The 22597-nt window shown below is 42.2% G+C and overlaps 1 protein-coding gene across 2 annotated transcripts in view; it reads right to left on the minus strand.

Moving 5' to 3' along the window:
* emilin1a (elastin microfibril interfacer 1a) overlaps positions 1–21412 on the minus strand; it is a 30800-nt gene extending 9388 nt beyond the window's left edge. The window contains exons 1-4 of one of the 2 annotated variants that reach the window (XM_030110320.1): positions 21062–21412; positions 4978–5094; positions 1038–1228; positions 428–527 (exon numbers count right to left, since the gene is read on the minus strand). In XM_030110320.1, coding sequence (XP_029966180.1) covers positions 428–527; positions 1038–1228; positions 4978–5094; positions 21062–21171 — 518 coding nt within the window. In that variant the 5' untranslated portion in view covers positions 21172–21412. Of the gene's footprint in view, positions 1–427; positions 528–1037; positions 1229–3185; positions 4807–4977; positions 5095–21061 lie in introns of those variants that run through there. The other variant, XM_030110321.1, reaches the window with a different exon arrangement.
* Between the last annotated feature and the right edge of the window lie 1185 nt (positions 21413–22597).

Raw genomic sequence — 22597 nt, forward strand, 5'->3', positions numbered from 1 at the left:
CCTCTCAGGAGGATCCAGATCGGCCTCGAACAGTCAAAACACGACTTAATCAGCAGTATTTTTTCAATAAATGCAGCAGCTGTTTCATTAGCTGTCGGGTCAAAACACGACACTGAGAAACAAAACTGAACACCAGATGAAAGCAACGCGCATAACTGAGAACCACAAGAAACAGATGGTTTCACGAGAGTTCCTTTCTATGGTTTTCAATGACGTGCAAATTCAGTTTCGACTGGTTTAGACGGAGAACTATATACAGTCCCATATTTTCAATAAACAAACCTGCTTTTATAAACAGGATGTGCTCGACATCTCCAGGTCATTGAGAACGGCCTCATTTCCTGAACCCTCTTTAGTTTGCAGGTGAATGAACTCGGCGAAGGTTAACATGCACATGATGTATTGAAAGCAGCGGGAGTCGACATACAGCTTCTGGTTGATGCCGTGGATGGTGGTCTGCATGTTGTGGAGGTCCTTGGTCAGGCCGCGGATGGTGTCCTCCAGCTGTTTGATCCTCTCCGACTCTCCTTCACACGTGGAGGAGAAATCGAGACATGAGACTCAGAGTCATCCACGTTTCTCTCAGACAGGAGTGGATGCATGAAAACAAGCGCCACAGTTTGAACAGCGCCTCTAATTCCAATTGAAATGTTTCTGTGATTGGGTCTCTTCTCTCTATGGAAACAAATCCTAAAATGCGGTTGTTCCTCAGCTGGAAAATCTGATGTCACGCATTTTCAAGCACTAACAGGCGTTTGCAATGAAGTCTGAAGACAATTTTGGGGGTCTGTGTGCTGCTGGCGCTGTCAGTCAGGTTTGATCACGCCACGCTGGAGGCCGTCCTGAAGGAGCAGACCAACTCAGCCTTGGATCACCAAAAGCTTTGCAAACAGTAACGACAATGTTTGTGGTTGTTTTCTGGGAATATTTACTATCCAGACTTACTGAGTGCATTTTAAAGGTTTCATCAATTGATCCATCATCAAGTCGAGTGTTATTTTAACTGCTTTACTAAGATTTCAAAGAAGTCTCCAAACCTCCGTTTCCATTGTTGGGGTTGTAGCCGGTCTGCGTGACCTGAGGTCGCCCGCTGCTGACCTGTGTGTCCGGGGTCGACTGCGGCCCTTGGTGGCAGTCCTCCCCCGAGTAGCCATGGCAACACTTCCACTCCATTTCTGTCACCATCTTATAGGCCACCTTGTACCTGGGCCTCCTGTAGGTCCGGTATCTGGGGATGAAACGGTGATGTGAGGAATGGCGTTCGAGCCGTCTCTCTGAAGAAGAAAAAAGCTGAGCTGGTTCTGTTTATATGTGACACTGCAGTAAATTGAGATCTTATGTTCTTCATCCCTCCAAATTTGCTCTTGAAAAACATTAGTTCGCTGTTCCCCCCACCGATGAAATGAAATCTGCGTCCCTGCCTGGGAGAACAGAGAACGTCGAGTCAGAAGATGGGATAATATAAATAAAAGCGGTTCTGCGGTGATGATTTAGTGACGCTCAGTTACTGTTTCAGCTGTGTGTTTGACTGAAGCTCAAACCAAGCGCAGCTGCAGGGGAGATGTTTCTGGGAACCGCGGTTGGAGTGGCGAGGGGACACTCCTGGAGCTCATTAACTGATCACATCTCCCCACATATGAGCTTCAGCTGGCTGGTACCATGAACCAAGAGCAGGGAGGTAAATCAAGCCAGATGCACAGTGTGCGGAGCACTGACAGAAATCAGAGCTTGAACAGTAATCTAACTAGATTCATACTAAAAAAAACATTTCTGATTCGATCAACTGGATTTATTTTGATTTTATTGGTTGTAAAGTTGTCAATAAATGAGTGAGTGCTGCTGCCTGTTTTTACAGGACTTCAGTGCTTTCACGTGTTCTATGACCACACCGAGAATCTCATCTATCAGCTAATATTTATACTCAATCTTCTTTTTCTCTTCTTTCCAGTGAAGCCAAAACCCCCCAAAAAGATTAAAAAGACATATTGCTGGAGTTAGTGAGACAATCTCACTGGATGCTTGATTTTGTGATGTTTCTATGTATATCATTAATTCCTGCAGTTTTGTTTTTTTTTTTTTTTTGCTTGTTTGTTTTTGCATCTGAGAAGCTAATCTGAAGGAATCTGTGTAATTATCAAATAAAGCTTAATTTGCATCACAGACTACTTTCACTTTATTCCAAGTTTGACTGTGTTCAAGTGTATTTTTCCCATTTTCTCAGTTGTATTACACATAAACGCAGTATCAACAGGTCGTCAGTCTACCAGTATAATAAACCAAGGATATTATTAGATCTTAAGTGATGCTATATTTTGGTATTTTCCAGATAAAAGACAAACACTTTGAGGAAGGAAGTTTCTATTCCTCAAAATGCAGTAGCCAGCCTAACAGTACAGCTAAGGAATTTTAAATGAGTGACTTTTATTTTGACATATTTATGACCTTCCTTGAAGATTTATTAGATCCTATTTGCTTTGAGCATTTTAATAAGTATTTTTAAGAGCCTATCTGCAGAATCCTGGAGATTTCATCAATCTGACTTCAGTGATGAAGAAATATGAGGCACTCACACTGACTGACGACTTCATTATTCACACTCTAATATCACTATTCTCTGAATCTTGCACAAAACTACTCATGATTGTTTTTTGCAATGATAGAATTTATAGCATATCTGGATAATGTCAAATACAGCAAGTTATTTAATGAGGATATTGGTGACTGCGAGGATAATAACAGCCATATAATTAAAATCTATTTATCTGATTGGTTGGTTAAAGTTGGATTTATGAATTGCCATTTTCATGCTTCCGTATGTAAGAAAAATTTGTTTCTCAAGATTGGCAGCATATGTAGACATAATCTTCGGTCATTCCTCATAAACATATGTAAAAGGCGTGTCCCTCTTCTTTCCTACATGTCCACACAGCGTCCAGCCTTAAAGTGTTGACATGCCAGATGTACCAGCGCTGCACATTTCCAGGATGCTGGCATGCTGACAGGAGCACTTTCCCCAAACTGCAGCTGTGTCTGTGTGCAGCCTCACTGACCACAAGCGTGATTTATGCCGCAAAAATCCAAGATCACGACACGACATCCTGATAACCAGGGCAACAGCCCGCAAGTGATCCTGAACCCTCTGTTAAATACCACCGCCGCATATTCCAGCGCTGATATCAATGTACCTGGGTCACTGGGTGTCAGGAAATTGTTGCAAATCATCCCACGGTGATGGATGAGGATTATGAGCACTCTGTAAACTCTAAATGTTATCCCTGTGCCTTTTTCCAGGAGAAATCAGCTGCATTTAGCCGAGCACTAAATCTTCATTTCCTGTTCACAGGCAAAAAAAAAAGATGTTAATGCTTTATTTGGAAAGCTCGGCTGTAGTTTTAGCATTAATGTGTCACTCAGCTCTGCGACTGAAGAGACTCCCAGTTAGCCAAAAGAAAAATAGACCCCGACTGGCATCGTTACAATGTCGGTAAAGATGTAAAACAGTCTCGCCAGACCCAGACGTTGAGAGTTCAGCAGGTTTCTCCCCTTTATGCCAATCCGCAGCCATCCCTGTAGGTATCGCATAAACCAGACTTCATCTTCCAGCTGCCTCCTCTGAGAGTGTGAGAAAAAACATAATCCTCAAAAAAGAAAATAAGTAGAGAGAAGCGCAGAAGCAGCAGAGGTTGGCAAAGGCCGGGAGACAAGCAGGATCGTAAAATGAAAGAGAGAGTAAGAAGAAGCGATTGTTTTCACAGGGTCGGAGACTCGACTGTGGTGCCTGGATCCTGGTTGGCTTCATACTTAGCATAGCCCAGGTTTAGAACGAGGCCTCTGGCAGCCGGGGGGGGGGGGGGGAATCATGCAAGCCAGCGCCGAGGTCACTGACAACACCGAGCACTTCAAAAGAGCCAAAACATCAGGAGCGCTTGATTAATGTTGTCTTTCAGACACAGCATCCACATTTGGAAAAACCATTCAGTCGCTTTCCTCTCCAGTGAATTTCACTGCAATATGTACATTGTGGGCTATTCCAAAGTTCGTACCCAGGAGGGCAGAGATCCACCAGGGACTTCATGGCACTTTATCACCGAGATTAACCGGAGCTCGGAGCTGCAGCGCACACCTTCCTGAGCAGACTGGAGCTCCAGGGACGGAAAATGAAAAGGGACGAATGAGATCAGTGTCTGTGCCGCAGACAGAAAGAGAGGGGGGAAGCCATGATGGATGACGGCAGGATACCAGTCCCATGTGGGTCTGAAGACAAGAACTTCAAGGACTGAATACAGACGAGTGCCTCGTTTACTGGAGGGAAACAGTAGAAACAAACCGCTGATCTACAAACAAGACACACTGAGCATCAAATATCACTCACTGCTGGTTTTTAGCGCATTTGCCTTCATGAGAGCAGAATCTGGGGTGTGTTTTTTCATCAATAAATGTAAACACAGAATGTGTTAATGATTGCATCTGTTCTCAGCAGGTTTGAATTTGCGGTACAGATCAGATCAGCCTTCAGCAGAGATGCTGCTGTTACTGTGATGAGAGGAACTTCATCATCTGGCCACCACTGAGTTTTATCTGTGCACTTTATCATGAAATATTTACATACCAGACTTTCATTTTATCAGAGATAATTTCTTTTATTGTTTCTTCCTTTTTTGAGGCAGATTTTTTTTATACTATAATGCACCCAATCTATAGTATCACTTTACATTTTGTGGGCTCAGCTCTCCATTCACTCACTCTACGGTGGAGACAAGCAAACAAACACGAATTATAACAGTTTCCTGCAGATCTTCTGTGTAAACAGGTCCTAATGCACACAAAACTCTCAACTGAAGAATCCTGTTTACATATTCTGTCCCTCATGCTGTTATTTTTAACTTAGCATCCAGAAAATAGACCCAAAAACGTGAACTTGTCATTTAGCGAGCTTTATGGAGAGTCCCTGTAAGGATCTTAAGAGAAGATACTCACGCCACTCGGGGACACTGGCCCCAGGTGCAGCGCTGGTAGTCCGGCTTGATGTACGTCTCCACGCCGTCCTCCATCACACAACTGACCGTGCGTGTGACCACATAAGCACACCAGTTCCTGTGAAAACACACACACACACGAGTTAACAGAGGACAGGGAATCGACAAATGAATGGCTGTCAGTGTACACACTTCACTCCACACTTCATTGTTTCCAGCTGAAAAGAAGGAAAAATGACCATCAAAATTCTGGTACCATGTCGATTGGGAGGCCCCACTCTGGGCTTTGAGATGCATATCTCAGACCTTGGACTTGCTTATTATTCTTCAACAGTCAAGAGAAATTGGTACAAATGTCAGATCGGTTCAGGATAAGTGCATGAATTCAACAATAGCCGCCATTGTTGCCTCTCCAGCTCGCCTCACCAATCAGCGTGCAAAACACACACAGGCAGCCACATCTCCGAGGAGTGTTTATACTGAATAATAACACCGCCGCTGCTTTCCATTACCAGGCTAAAAATATTTAATTTAATGTTGAAAGAATATCTTTTCTCACCACTTACAGGGATAAAAATCCCTCCAGAGCTGAAGTTATTCGAGATTTAAATGCGGATTAGAGTTTATTTTTCCCTCAAAGTCATCCACAAACGCAAAAAAGTTGAGTAAAATAGATTAAAGGTTAAGGTTAAATTTTTTCATTTGGTCCAAAAATGCATTATAATGATCTGCTGAAACACGCAGAAGCAAACTCAAGTGGATGTTTTCCTCAACTTTTGGAATTTTGAGAATGCATCAGGTCTCCTTCATGTCGTGTCTTCTTACTACAAAACAGAGAAAAATTCTTCAGAGTGATAAAAACTTGTTACTCATCCATACCAAGCACATCAAAAAAGTATTTTCTTATCATACTGGGTGTTCATTATAATAATCTGTGAGTGAAACATGTTTTTTTTTTTGTTGCAATGAGAAAAATCATGTTCACTCTATTCTATTTTAAAGTTTCATAAAATTTAAGTGAAGTCACTTTAAATGTTCACTTACACCAAGTAGTAACTGTGCAGATAGTCCTTCATTAACAGCTCGTTTATTTGGGTCAAAGCAAACAGAAAAACCACAAACTCCAGTGTTTCCTTTTGATCGTATTTATTAAAAAAGTGCAGCTTCTTTTTGCACATAGTGTTTATATTGTTGGGCACAATTTCTCATTTTCCATGATCTCTGTGCTAAGAGAGGCAAAGCTAAAAAGACTCATAAAGCTGCAAGAGCCGTATGAATGGAAACTACCCCAGGTTGACATGAAGCCTGATTATCCTTTAATGTGCTGCTGGAAAATCAAAACTCAAGAGCTGATACACACACTGCTCTGTTAACTGCTTGAAGGTCTGATGCCAGTTGCTCTATTCAAAATTCAATTAATCAGTTGACCACTCATACTTGAGGTTAAACCTCTTTCACTGCAGGCGGCTCATATTCTTCCTCTGATTCATACATAAAGCTGAGATTATTGATTTTGTGGCCGTGTCTCAAACTACCAGCTGACAAAGAGCAGACGACGTTCATTTGGAGTCACGTTTTCTTCCCACCTGGTGAAATGGGGTCAAATTTCTGCGTGCTGTTTCCCTCCCTGAGTCTTCAGGGGAATATTTCTCTTTCGGCCCACAGCGTGCAAACTGCTCCGTCGGTCCTGACCTCCTCTGACCCTCAAATGTTTCTCTTGATAAGAGCAGCAGATAGACTGAAGACGCAGACGTCCTTCAGTCGCTCTCCATCATCATTTTCATATTAGGAAGAATCCTCCTCCACTGCTATTACCACGCTGGTTATTACGGCCAATTAGTGTCACTTTGGATCCATCTGAACAGACCTATGAGGGGTTTATGGATAAAAGTTGGCGCTTACAAAGAGTTCCTTCATGCTGGACATTCAATCAACAGCTTTCGTCCCTCCACTCTCATTTCTGTCCCTCTGTCTTCTCACTCCGTCAGTCTTTATATCCTCTTCTTTTCCCTCCCTGTCGCAGTTTTTCGTCTATCTCTGTGTATTATCTGCCTCCCCTCTCTTCACAGGACCACCATTCTCTCCTTCATTCCAGAGCTTGTCTCACTGACACCGAGAGTTTATCTGTCTGATCCGGCCTAACCCCTCGTGGCCTCCCCCTCGTGACCTCTCACTACTGTACGTGGGAAAGTGAGCACGACTCATTAGCTGCCAGGCTCTTCGCTGAAGGTTTTCCTCAATTCAACACAAGAACATATATCAAAAGAAGAGAAGCTCGACCCTAATCTGAGTCATGTCAGCATTACTTCTGAAGGTGTCCGAGATTTCTGCCGCCACTCTAACTCGTACGAGACAGACGGGATTTATTTGGGTCTATTTCTCACAGCAGTGACTCCAGATGTTTGCTGATGATATAGTGTTGTTTTTTTCAAAAGCACGGAGAGCCCAAACACACTTTGGTAAGACAAAAACAAAGCATGGGGAGAACATGGAAACTTCACACGGAAAGACGCATTTGAATGCAGATATACTGACTATGAGGCATTTCTTTAGCATTACTATCCATTCTAAGTAATGACAGGGTTAGGTCTGACCTATCTGAGATGATTTTTTTTGTTTGTTTTAATGATCTTCAGCCCTCATAATCTAGTCCTGGTTATAGCTCCTGCTTCTGGTGTGCAAAGCATAGCGTTGTGGATGCTCCTACAGCCGGAGTTTTCCATGCATATAATGGGCTTTCATGCATGTTTGATCTGAATGATCAACGTTTCTTTGAACCAATTAAATGACACAAATATATACATAGATGTGTCATTTATGCAGCTATAACCCATAATCAGTTTTTCCATATGAAAATAATCTGGCATTTATTCATTCCATCGCCTCATACAGAATCAAATTCAGAAGCCCATATTATATCTTTCATGTGATGGATGAATGAGTAAAATCCTCCACCTGCTCTTTAAATTAACATCAGGACACGAGGATAAATGATAAAAAGAAAGTTTTTCCATCTCAGTAAGTCTCGATATCTTTCTGAGCCTGTTAATGCAGACCAGTGCCGGCTGCTCTGCAGCCAATTCAATCCCAGCTTTATATGAAAAACACAGCAATGTGGTCCGGGATGAACCTTGTTAGTCGGCAAACTTCTCGTTCCTGTTATATTCGCAGCAGATCACGTTCCTCTGAAGAAGATCTGAAGAGAGAGGAGACTTTTCAGGCACTGGACTCAGACTGGACTCACCAGGAGCATAAGTAAATGTCATTTAGCTGGAATGATCCAGCACTCATTCGTTCTCTCTCTGTCTCTCTCTCAGTTTCCACAGATTTGTGGTGGATCGCAGCGATCCGGGAGATTCTGTCCTGTCTGTGCTGGGAGTTGTTTCACATTCATTTCTGTGGTCTGTTGTGTTTAATGTTTTTATCAGACTTTTGCATGATACAATTATACACAAAAACCTTCATAGATCATCCATTTCTAAGCCAGATCCTGAAAAGCAGGCTTCAATGTGTTTCCAGGTCTTCTTGTTCAGCTCAATTGCCAATCGCTTTAGGCCAAGGTTGTCAGACATGCGGGTTGTGGGCCAAAACCAGCCCACAAGATGGTCCAATCTGGCAAATAATGTAACATTTGATGAAAATAACTGCTGTTTTTTTATTAATTTTGACGTGCATCACAGTGTTTTAGTGAGATATTGATTGATAAACCAGTGGTCCAGCTGTGAATAGCATTAGATTAGACGTGCTGTGTGGATGACTTCATGAACGCATGCAGGATGAAATCAAGGACTTGTTTGCTTTATATTTTCCAACAAATTTCAGTGGCTCCGAAAACACAACTCAAGTTTCCGTTTTCATTTGAAAACATTGTTTAAACGGGGACTAAAATAGGTTTTTAGGCCCCTGTGTCAGGCTGTGTTAGGGTTACCTTATCCTGCTGCAGATGTAAACGGTATCCTCATATTCCTCACAGACATGAAACTCTCCGTCAGCAGATGAAGTGACTCGGGGGGCACAGCGGTGATAAATCACAGCCACTCCGGTCGGGCTGTGTTGTGTTTGTCACAGTGATTCAGAGTCCATCTATTATCTCGACTTAGTGACTCTCAGTTTTTCAGACGGCTGATAAAGCATATAAAACTGGCAGTGCTCACACGTCGTCTCTGATGGAGAACAGGCACAGAATGTCATACGAATAAACCGAACTCAGACGTACATCATACAGCTCTGGTGCACCTTCATAAGTGCCTCCGTCTCTGCAGCGTCTAAGCCCTCACATCCTCGGCACGCCCTGCGGCTTCAGACTCCATCTTTCCATCGAGGGATTTTCACACATGAGAGAAGTCTTTATATTCCATGATGGGATGATTAAGTGTGAGAGTGCACATAAAAAAATATGCACACATAAAAAAATTCAGTGTATTTTAATAATATGCTGGGTTAGAAATGGCCTCACAGTGCAGTGTGTTCACCACAGAGGAAGACAGGGCTGTGCATGTATGACAGTGGCTAAGTTACACAATGAAATAAATGGAGTTATTAGTTTGACTATATTGGGCTATTTATGCCATATTTAACTTGGAGAATCATCACAAATCTCATGTAAGTGCCTACCTATATCAAAAAAATGAAAGAAATAAAAATAAAGTTCTTACTATTTCTGCAAGATGATTTTGCATATCACTAAACGAAGTTGCTGCAACCAAACATCAGGATATCTGAACATTCACTGCGATTCACCACCTTAACCTCTGAACCGCCGTGGGAAAGCTCAGAAAACTCCATAAAGAACAGGCAAGGCATGTGAAGTCGGCACAGAAAGGCCCACAAACCCAACCTGGAACTCAAACCAGGGAAAATCACTTTGAGGTGAGAGGTCTAACCACTGCACCACACATAAACAAACACCAGCTCTTTTATCACACTATCTGGCACTTTGAGACACTTTTAGGCAACTTTGTGATCAACAACACACTCATTTTTGTCCATTATTCATTAAAAACAACGAAACACAGCATTCTGGGTAAAATCCTCAATAATTGATGGCTTTGATACTCAATGCAATGTCCAAATACTTCATCTTGACATCCGACAATGTTATAAACATTGTTAAAAGTTAAGACTGAGATTTAAGAGTGAGGTTACAATGAGGTGAAGCTCAGGGTTAAACTCTTAGTTTAGCTGCTCAAAGTTAAGGTGAGAGACTGGGGAAGGCACTGCTATCTAGTGGGCCCCGTGTGTGTGTGTGTGTGTGTGTGTGTGTGCTTTTTCATGCTAATAGGCATATGCCTGTTACAATAAAAAGCACAGTGTGTTTTTAACATGTTTGCTTCTTTGTATGTGTGTGTGTGTGTGTGCGTGTGTGTGTGTGTGTGTTTTTTTTTTTTTTTTTTGCTGTAGGAGCAACACTTCCAAAACATTTCAGCCCCCAAACTCATTGGCCTTTTCTTCTCTCTCTCTCTCTCTCTCTCTCTCTCTCTCTCTCTCTCTCTCTCTCTCTCTCTCTCTCTCTCTCTCTCTCTCTAATCAGTGTGAAGTGAAGCATTCCAAACAGTAATCCAATAAAGTCCCATTAATCCAAACGGCTACGGAGAATTTGCTTGGATGAAAGTCCACTAACAGGACCTGGCATCTTCTCCATAAGTGTAAAATACAATTACAAGCGCAGCGTGCACACACACACACAGACATACACACACAATCATATCAATTTCTCTCTTCTTCCCCTCCCTCTCTCCCTCTCTGTCTCTCTCTCTCACACACACACTCATTCAAAATGTCAGACAAGGACAATCTCTAAACTCTAAAACCACACACTCTTTGAGTAAAAATCCACCCAGATTGACATTTGACAGCAGCTGAAATGCCCTAAAAGTAATTATTTTACCATGAAATTGGACAAACTTTCTCAAAGTGACCCAAGATACACAGAACTTGGTTGAGATGGAGCCCAGATCACCCAGTGTGAGGCCAATCAAGCAAAGCTGTGGAACACTGCTGCTCAGATTTAGATTTTAAAGTTTATGTTTCATGCTGAAAGGGGATTTTCATCAGAAAATAACTGGAGTGAAACTAAAAGATGAACTCTTCTTGCTTTTTAAAACATTTTTTGTGAATAATTATCCATAAATTAACGCAAAATAAGTTCCATATGCGTTAACTATATTCATATATATCATCTGCAATCTACACTATAATGTGAAGGGTTGACGCTCGCAACACAACAGAGGTTAGATTTGGGGTTAGTGAGAAATTCAGTGGCCAACCTCAACGTTTCCTTCACACTATCAGCACCGCAGGAAAAAACTGGCCGTATCCAGACCGTTTCCTCCACTTATCGCTGAATGTTTACAACCACAATACATATTTTCAGCGTGTTTGTCCGATAGCAGCAGATAAAGGCGGAAACATAAAGCTGGAGCACAATGTTTTCTTCATGCTGCGTCATTCCAATCAGAGGAAGTGCTTTCAATGAGATTTCTTTCACTGCATCAACAAACTGAACTTATTTCCAGCGAATAATCTTCTAGTTGTCTTAAGTTTTGTACTGCTCCTATCATGTGTAGCAAAAGTTGAAGAGGATGGGTTAAATGTAGATTCGTTTTGTTCTTCTTGTTTAAATAATTAAAAGAAATAGACTTTGTTGTTTCTCTGTATCTTGCGAACAAATTCAAGATCCAACTGCAATCCAACTTTTGATCAAACACCTAAAAGCAATCAGTAAAGTTCCCAGAATGAAGGCTAAATATTTAGCATCATTAAAAATCATCATATGACTGAGGTGAACTTAAAAGACCTGAAGCAAACGTTTAATCCTCACACAATGTTAGAGACAGACATCTTTTAAATGCATGAGCATCAATGGGCAAGTTTAGGAAAGTTAAAGATCAACCTGCAACAAGGACTTGGATGATGTTTCCAATGAAACTGCCATGAAAGAAAATCAGAAGATTACAGGATTTTTTGAAAAAAATCTGTTCTGGTTGAACAATATATCATAATGTATCGTTATCTGTTATCAATATGAGCAATATAAATACAGTAAAAGACAGACTGAACAGCTCTGAATATGTTTTCCAGGCATCTGATATTCATGCTCTGCAAATTCAAGATGACATTAAAAAAAGAAAAACATGATTCACAAAAACATTAACATCATCTGCGTACATGTTTGTATTTCACATTTCACACACTTAACATGATCACATACTGTAAGTCAGCCAGTACTAGTAGATGCAGAGTTAAATGTAATCAAACCCCGCAATTTTTGCCGCCACATATTCTTTATTCCTTCCTTCCTCACTTTGCTGGAACGCCGAATCACGTCTTAGCACATCATCATCTATCAACAGTAAAAGGTTTTTCCAAATGAAGTGTGAATCCACTTATAAAAAACCAGACTACTTATTACCACTAAGACTAGAAAAACTACCTTTAAATCTTTACTTTCTGGGCTCGTGGAAGGAAAAGAAACCAGCTGTAAACACGCAGTAAACACTCGCGTACGGACAATGTGTTGAAGCGTCATCAACAAACGTGAAACCACAATCACACTGAGTTGAGATTTTTGCCGTCAGATGGAAATGGTTCTGTCATTTCTTTGTCTTTGACAATTTTTGCCGCTATGTTCCAAACCTCAATTGTTTGGTTCTGGTCTTGTAATTCATACGGGGGATTTTCTAGCTGTGTGTGACGAACACTGAGTAAAACAGTAAAACAGAGAGCTGTAAAACCAAAACAATGAGGTCAAGGACATTAACATGCCTGCTCGGCCTCAGCAGAACTACAAAATCACTGATTGTTTCTTTTGAGTTTGTTACCAAGACTTTCCCTTTCGCCATTACACACAGACATAAAAAAAAAAAAAAACACACACACATTTTTAGCTGAGATCAGGGAATTTTCAATTTTTGCTGTTTTTTTTAGGATTCCTTGAGTGTCTTTGATCAGACAAGTGAATTAGAACTCCATCTGTTAGCCAAATATGTTGACATGCAGATCATGAAATAAATGGAAACATTTATGCTTTTATATATTTCTATGCATTTAAATTGACCGCAATATATTTGTGATTTCCTCTGAAATACATTTTTGAAATACATTTATTAACTGTGTCACAGTTTTAGTCGTGAACATTAAACATGGAAACGAGCTGAAAAATGAGAGGCACAGTTGGAAATCCATCTATATACATTCATTCATCAATGATACGAGGAAGCAGGCTTTGTCAGTTTTGGCTATGACGATATCATTACTATTCTATTACATAGTGTAAAGTTTTTATACCGTTTAAAATCAGAAAAATTGTAACATTATTCACAGTATTATGTTATTAGGTGCAATTATATATTGGTTGCTGCAGGCGAACAGCATTTGCACTCAATAAAATTATGGAAAATATGATTTTTATCCATTTTGGTGAATTTTGTTCCAGGAGACAAATGGAATAAAGTTGAAACTGCATCAAATATAAACTCTGCCCAAGTCATGATTGTTCTGTGCTGTATGTGGTGCCTGATGGTCTCCTAAGAGAATGAATACTATATTTTAAAGTATGAATCATCAGTCAGGTTTTACTAGCACAGTGGTGTTATGACAAGTGTTAAGAAGCTATAAAAAGCACAGTGGAACAAATCATACAGAGAAAGTTGTCTCGCTATATGCTGATAAGTACGTACACTTTGTCTCCTACAGGCAGAAACATGCAAACTATGCCTACATTATTTGTCTACTAGGCACCAAGCACCGAAACTTCCCGTGCACAGGTCTTTATAGTTATTTACAGAGTCATAACTCAGCATGAGAGGAACTCTTGCACCTGCCTCAGCATCCCTTTATTCCCCAATAAATCCCGTCTCCTTATGAAACAGCAGACAGGCCTCTTCACAGCAAGGCAGGAAGTCACAGTCTGAAATCTCAACCCACACATACCAGGTTCAGTTTATTCCTCAGCACCTCTGCATGAAGTCCACACAACAGCATTCTGGGTAAAACTACAACATTCAGTGACAAAAGTGACCTAGAGAGTAGGTGGGCGGAAGAGAGAAAGAAGGAAAAGAGGGGGAAAGAGGGGCTGAGGTTTAATGCTCTAACAAAGAAATCACTTGGCGGCGCCTATTGTTGAGGGATCTTTCATTTAGCCTCCACAGCCACCTGAATGACTGGATGGAAACTGGGCGGGTCTTAGCGTTTGAACTGTGACCTCGAGGTCAAGCACCCCCTCCAACGTCCTTGTAATGATACACCCCCGCAGCCATGCCGAAAACACACAGACCGTCACAGACGACGGCGTGCACACTCGAGTGCACTCGCTCCTGAAACACAGACATTCCTGCAGTCTCTCTGCTCTGTCTTAAAATGCCGTTTCACTCACGCACACCGCCTTCTCTCTTTGGACTCGTTCCAACATCAAGGGACCGGGTGACTGTGTAAACTTCTCTCTGATTGTTTAGCCCGACGGTCACGAAGATATACAGAGAATGTCAATGATAGTGCCATTTGCTTTGGTACTATTGCTCAGATATATTAGGGGTCAGATGTTTGCAAGAGTTCCTTTTTGTGGCTCACTTGGATTTTACCCATTTATGGTGACACGGCTGTTTGAAAGATAAGTCTACACAAAGCCCTTAAAATCACTGTCGCCCAAAAGAAGACGCATTATTAGCTGGGTGAAACTTTACAAGCTACACCGAAGCACTAATGCCTTGCAATGCCGTTTACCTTTTGACTTTAAAGAAGGTTTAGAAGTTTAAAATGTTTAGTTGTGATGAGTGTTGGGAACTTCTTTAATTCTCTATATGTTCCTCCAAAGTGAAGACTTTCTCAAAATCCAAGGCATGCCGGAAGCTACGGTAATCAGGCTACAATGAGCGTGTCTGGAAACCATCCCTTTTCCCACATTTGCATTACCATATGTAAGGAGATTTTGTTACTAACCTAATTAAAATCAGACACAGATAAAGTTTAGTTGGACACCTTCCAAGGTTTCATCAAGAGGAGAACAATCCCATTACAGCCCAGTCACACCATTACAAAGAGGTACAGTTCGCCTTATTTAAAGTATGTGACCAAACAATGACATTGAAAAGTATTATAGAAACAGTTTTTTTTCTGACAACAACACTGCATAAAGATTTCAATGATCACCAAGACACTATAGCTTCAGTCGCATGGAAACACGTGAGCTCCCCCTTAAAGAACTTCCTACTTTTATATGGAAAAAGTACAAGAACTTTCCACAAATGATAGGAAAAACCCTTTCTGGAAAAAAGCACTGCTCAAAAGACAGCAACACCCAGAGTCGGCTGGGTGTTGCCCGGTTCTTGTTCTGGTGCCTCTGACTTGGATGAAGGATGAAGCTGTAAAGAAGATGGATGAATGGTTATTTAGAAAATTAAAGCAACTGTAAAGTAATTCAACTGATTCAAAGCCTCAATATTAGAATGCGGCTTTTTCGTGTTTCAGGTTTGTGTCCTGGGAATGGTCAGAGCGATCACTGGCAGATTGTGTGGTCAGTCAATAGATGGTGAAACCAGACTTTTGGGCAATGCTTTGAAGGGGCTCATACAAACAACAGAATTGTTGGATGAAGTGTAGAAATTCCCAAGAAATCCACCAGTAGTCTATCTTCCCTGTATGTGTTGAGCTGAGGGCGTTTTTTTCTGTTGTCTTTGGATTGAGTTGCCTCTGTTGAGATGAGATTAAATTTCAGTAGAGTGGGTTTTATTACAATATTCCCAACAGTTGTGGAGACATTTCACATAAAACCACAAATTCTACTTTTTGTGGAAGTTCTTCAGGGGAAAAAAGGCACGTTGGGATATTTAAGTCTGAGTCAACAACGCAACATAATTAATCAAAGGAAGCTGAAAAGGTCTACATAACATCAGCGTCAATGCAGCCTCCAGCATTCCAGATTTGGACGAGCTCTTTGGTTAATCTGTGATTCAGGATTTCAATTCAGGATCAACAAATTACTTCAGATGCATGTTTTTTTGATTCCGAGAGGAAACCAGACTACCTGAACCATGAACCCTCCAGGCGAGAGTACTGACCACCACACCACCACTACATTCTCAAGAGTACTCCATCTTTCTGAGAGTTTCTTTTCCTACAAAGGTTGTAGGAGCGCCTTGGGTTTTGACCCAGGCCGTTGTCTTGGGTTGGCATGGCGACGGGTCTGGAGTGCGCTGGGCGAGGGGGAAGCGAACCCCTTTAAAAGTGTTTGTATTTATAGTTTTCTCTCGTGACTCTTACAAGTTAGTGGCGCCTGATTGCAGAACAAAGATGTTCTTGTTGCCTAATTATAAAGACCTTAGAGCAGATTTTAAGTGTTTACGATCGATGTTTTGGCTGGCCACATGAATCAGAAAAATACACTCGTGAACAACAAGCGTGGTGTTTACTTCTGCAGCGCTACAGTTTAAAACGTCCACACTGATCCTTTCAACGGTCTCATTATAAGATGGCTTCTGTAAACAAAACTCTAAACCCAGACGATGGCAAATTGGCAACTCAGCCTAGCTCGTTTTGTCCTTCAAAAAGCTCAACCAGAGTAACAGCAGTTTCCTAATTTAATGGCTTTTGAGGACCAATTTAAGGCATTAAAGCTCCTTCTGGTGAAGTGGTTTATCCCACAGCAGCTGAGGGACCCTCATGGAGTCGGCATGGCGGCTTCACAGTGTCCTTTCCTTCAAATCACACACTAATCGAGCACTAGCTTGAAATGTGGATCACAGCCATATTTCTACCTACCAAGTAGAAACATGTGACGAGTATTTATCATATAAATAAACTATCATTATTTCATTAACATAATAAAGCCTCACAGTAATTTATTCTGTCCAATAAGATTGTAAGTGACGAAATAACGGAATTCAACATGTTGATTTTATTTTTTAATTGCAGTATGTTGGCATCACAGACCAGCTAAAACTTTGTTTCAAACAGTAAGTTAAACATTTTGCTCTGAAGCCATCAAAGAAAACCACCTAGCGTTAACATCCTGGTGAGTTGATGAATCAGCCTGTGTTTCCTACTGCCTAAGGTTGGTAATTAGTTTCAGTGATGAATTTACACCAGTCATTTTTAATGTCTTTGATCAGGAAGGACAGGGATTTATAAATTATCTGCTGGTGAAACTGAAGTCAAATCTGCTCACTCTGACGGTAATAAAATATGTTGCGCAATCACTGTATTCTCATTGTGTTCTCATCCTTACATCTGACTACTACTCTCCTGTAACATAGTTGTACAAAAACACGCCAAATGTGACACTATAACGAAATCTGTCAGTGCTGATCACTATTGTGAAAACAATAACAAAGTTACAACTGCTAAAGTTTCCATGAGTGTGTAACTTTGATTGCAGCTGAAACAGTGGCAGAGTTGCTGTCTGTCCTTGTCCTGTCCCCTGCTGGACTGGCAAGCATGCAAAAAGAGTTGGTTTTGTGTTATTCTTGGAATTTCAAAGCAAAGACTTCTCAAATTGTAGGAATCCTACAACAGTTAAGATGGGAGAAACAAGAAGAAATGCCGAGATGAGTGATGAAAGTAAATATTTAAAAAAAAAAAGCTGATGAGACATGTATAATTTCTACCCTTCTGCGGTGACCTAACGCCTCGTCTGTCAAGCTACCAATGAGCCAAAACAGGTCAGCGGTTCCACCTGCTCCAAACACGCCGGTCCTCCCCTGCCACCGTCTGCAGCCACGGCATGTTGGCAGGAGATGTGTTAGCCGGCCCGGGGTCCCTCTGACCCCCCCGCCGTAAGACCCCAGCTTGATGTCTTCAGTTCATTCAGCTGCCGTTCCCCACTTTTGGCATACTTCACACATCTGTCAAAACAGATCAATTGAGTTCAAACAGATGTCAGAGAGGCAAACCGCGCTGCCACGGGCCAGTGCATTCTTCACTGTGTGTGTGTGTGTGTGTGTGTGTGTGTGTGTGTGTGTGTATGAAAGTGTGTGTCGCCGGCCTGCTGCGCTGACTCCTTCATAACCTACTGCCTGTAACAAAGGGGGGAGGCACTGGAGAACTCCCCTCCATTCTCCCCCTGTCACTCTGCCTTCTCTCTTGTCATGTCACTCCTCCTCACTCTTTCATCCATTCATGTTACGCCTGTACTTTTCGCTCTCACCCCACATCTTCTGTTTCTTCCAGACTCTCCTGTCATCCAGCAGGTTTTCTGTCCCCGTCTTCTTGTCTATCGTTGAATCCATGTCAAACACCTTGAATCTCTCGCTTCTACTTCATCGCTCAACTATTTTTTTTTTTTTTTTGCCTTTCTTTGCGGTCTTGAGCTCCCACTCTCTCTCTCACAGTAGCCAGAAGTTCAGCTTCATCATACGCCAACAGAGCGGCCGTGTCTCATCGCTCAGGCAGAAACACCGGTCTCCGATCTGGAGCGAAACCTGATAGAAGCTCTGATTGCAGAAGTTCAACTTCCCAGAAGCTTGGCCTGCCTCACACACACACACACACACACACGTACATCAGCACACACACAGTAAGTACAACCACATGGAGGTAGACCCATACCACATGTGAAAGCGCTGTCATTCATTCAGCCAGACATTCTGCTGTGATATTCAAACACACACACGTGTGGACACACACCTCACCTCACGCTCAGCTGAGTCGCTAAAATGTCCGCATGCATTCATCTTCAGGCAAACACAAACAAATCACATGTGCGCGGACATCTAAGGGGCACAGACCCCTTCGGCTGCAGATCAATTACAAGCTAACAACACACCGAGGAGGGCTGCGGCGACACAATAAAATTTCACGCGTGTTGGCTCAGTGACAGCGTCAACAGCTTAATGCAGAGAGGAGGATTCACACGGCGAGGGGTGATTTACACGCTGCAGTTAATGAGCCAACATATTAATGATTTTTCTTTTTGTACCATAAAAAAGCTCAAGGAGGCAGTAGTTCAGCCCTCATCCGACGCCCTGGGAGTGCAGCATGAGGTCGTAAAGGTTTGAGCGTCTTTTAGATCACTCACGTCAAAACACAGCGGAGTACGCTGAACCCTCCCTGAGGATCACCAGCTACTCAGGTCGAGTATCCCTGCATCTCGTCGGTCCCCACAGAGCCCCCCCCGCCTACTTTACTGCAAGATGCTGTTGGGCAGAATGATGAATCTCCCCATATCGATGCTGGGGGGGGGGGGGGGGGGGGGGGGGGGGGGGGGGGGGGGGGGGGGGGGGGGGGGGCTTGTACAAGATCCCAGGGCCTCCCGAAAAATTTTTCACTTGGAGCTGTGGAACAGTAAATATCTGTAATCCCTGTAAACCCTGTTCAGCACAGGGCCCCCTGAATCATCATGCCCCAGTCCACCCACCCATCACTTCCCACTCAGGGCCTCCTCCGGAGTACGAGACCTCATCACCAAAAAGACATTTCCTGGGAAAACGAGAAGTCATCCCTTTAAACACAGATGCGCTGGGCCTCAACCCAGTTAGTCCCCTGACTGGGACGTTTTTGTTTTTTTTTTTTTCACTTCAATCAGACACAGGTTGTAACATTCCTCACCACAACAGTGTCAGAAAAGCAAATCATAAGAAGAAGCAGCTGATTCTCAATCAGTGAATTCATGGAGGGATCAAAGAGGCTCATCATTTCTTTTTAAACTGGTGTACATATGCATGCGATACATGCAAAACTAAAGGCAAATGGTAACTGCTGTCAGTGTTGGGACTATTTTTGGCAGAGATGTGGTGGAAACTAAAACAGTTGCAGAGCTGCTGTCTCTCGTACTGCTCCATCATCTGTGATGCATTCAGGGGTTCTGAAAAAGCATCAGCTTCCCTTTACAGGAGCAGTTTGCATGGCGCTTGTTGGTGTCAGCTGTTTTGTTGCCGCTTCTTCTCACTGGTTCCACTTCTTTCAAGAACAGGTGTTATACCAAGTTGTGCGCTCACTGCTGCTGAAAAAGACATCCCTCCCTGCCTCCTTCTGTTAACACAGTTTAATCACGACTGAATTAACTCAAATCGACCAAATAATGTGTGCGCAACACCAACGACTTGAGCAACTTCGTCTGAACTCAGGGAGTGAAGTGTCATTTACAAAACAACACTCTGAAGTGAAAACGAAAAACTTTTGCTGCGTTTTTCTGTTTAAACGTTCACTTAACAACGCAACAGCCCCCAAGGTGGAACTTTCAAATGCTCTAAATCATCATTTCACAGAATGCTGTTACAGTACCACAGGTATCTATCCTGAGTTTAAAACTTGACTGAGAGTAAAAGACAAGTTACTTTTCCAAGTTGTTAATGAAGTATCCACCAAAGGAAACTATTTGTAAGTAACGTGTCTATTTACATAGGGGGCTGCATACTATTAGGTCGATATGTAATATATGATAATATAAGTTTATTTTGTTAATCTCATTGTGTTTTGAGTTTTTTGTGTTCTCCCAAAAAACAGTGCTCTTTCTCTTGCCCCTGTATCTTGGCCCAGGCTGTTTCTATCAGGTGTGGATCAGCAGCTTCCACCAGCAGCATCTTAAAACAAAGTTTGTTGACTTTGTGTGTTTTTTTTTAATATAATTTCCCTTGAAAGTTGTTTCCTGTGACAGGGTTGCCAATCTGTGAAAAACTTATATGAAAAGTTATTAAAACATTCATATTTGTGAATGGCTTGTGGTTTTCATCTTGAAAGTGATGATAGCAAGTGTTCTGACATCACAATAACAACGGAATTGAAATAGAAGTATGTATTATGTATTAACTACTCTTTTCTGAGTCACTTGTCTTTTTAATTTTTTGGCACATGATTCCACATGAACATATAATTAGTACACGACAGTTAAATAGTTTGGCAAATTTTTTATTGTTTAAATTTTTTAAGTCTCATTCAGTTCATCATAGTTAAAGTAAATTAACAAAGAGCTAAAATGAGAACTCCAGTATCCTCAGTGCATTTTATGTCACCTCCCATGGAGAAACAGCAACAGGTAGAAGCAGAAACTGATGACTGGTCTGTTATTTATGCCATATTCTGCTATGAGATTAAGTTTTTTCAGTGAAGTCCTGGGGTTTAGGACTGAAGTGAGGAGCCACAGGTAGAAACCGTACCTGTGTCTGCTGGCCGCTCTCTGCGCCGCCTGGACTCCGGACTCCGAATATCCCAAACCCGCGCACAGCCGAGTCAGCGCCAAGGCCACCAGGTAAAACAAAGTCCCCATCGTTTAGGTCCGCCTCGGGTTAGAAGCAAGCCAATAGGTCCAAAGTCGCTGTGGAAAGAAGAGCAGCGGGTCTCCGGGTCGTCGGGGGGTTCTCCTCACTGCCTGCGCGCCGCTGTGCGTAACGGGAGGCGCAGAGCCATGAGATCACCGGAGGAGAAAGTCCCGCACGGACCAGGCAAGTGCATTTCTGCGAGACCAGGAGAGAATGGACCACTGCTTCTACTACTGCTACTGCTGGAGGGAGCGAGAGAGGGAGGGAGAGAGAGAGGGAGCAAAGTTTCCTGTTGGGCTCCAGCAGCAGTCATGCCAGCCACCCACCCCCAACCCCCCTCTCTGTCTCTGCATGTGTTCCACCAGTCCAACTCCCTCCCTCCTCCTCCTGCCGCTATATTTTCTCTCTCTTCAACACTCAGCAGGGCTGAATTAAAACTCTCCACTCACTCCGTGATTCACATCGACCTCGATTTGCAGATTTTCACTTGAAAACTCCCGAACGAGCAGGGGCGCAAATAGAGGCAGGGGGGGCCCAAGGGGGGCCAAGGGGGGGCCAATGGGGGCTGGGGATGTCCATGATTTTACCTTAATAAAACCAGAGGTGTCAAACTTATTCTCATTTGATGGCCCCATTCAGCTTAATTTGATGTGCCGTACTAGTGAAAATAGAGTAACTGTTTCAAAAAAATAAAAAATCTAGATGCTGAAAATGTTCACATCTCATTTTGTTTTATGTAAATTGTATTGAATTATGTGAAATATTTGTTCTTGTGGAAGAACTTTGTGTTAAACTCCCATTAATGCATTAGCCTACACATGTATGACTGTCAAGGTTCAAGGCGGGACTCAAAAAAGACTCACATGAGGAATATAGTTAAAAAATGTCTTTATCAAAGAAGTTCAAAACACAAGTAAAACTCCAAACATAAGAGAACACTCGGGAACACAAGGAAGTTGCAGGATGTCCTGACCTGAAGGTGTAATGATAATCGAGAGATTTACACATGATGCAAAGGGCTTTACATATTCTGGGGAAGTCTTATCGACATAATCAGACCCACAGAGGGACGACAGGCAGGAAGGACAGATGTGCATCGACGGAGATGAGACAGGCGAGAATCAAAATGAAATATGAAGGGATAAACAACGTGAGAGCAGTCTTTACAAAGACACAGAAGGAGACCTGACAAACTTCTGATGGTGAATCACTGAATCACTGAAAAGGATGTAACTAGCATGCTGGGCCAGATAAAAGATGAAGAAAAATGTTATTCCCTTAATTTCAGCAAAACTTTTAATTTATTTGTCTCCCATTCAATGACTTTCTCATTTGCTTTGTTTTGCTGTATTTCTGCTCTTATTTTCATTGCATGACTGTGTGTCTTGTAAAGCACTGAATGGCCTCATGTCTGAATGGTGCATTGTATTATTA

Source organism: Salarias fasciatus, chromosome 15, assembly GCF_902148845.1.
Source record: "Salarias fasciatus chromosome 15, fSalaFa1.1, whole genome shotgun sequence".
Taxonomy (NCBI): domain Eukaryota; kingdom Metazoa; phylum Chordata; class Actinopteri; order Blenniiformes; family Blenniidae; genus Salarias; species Salarias fasciatus.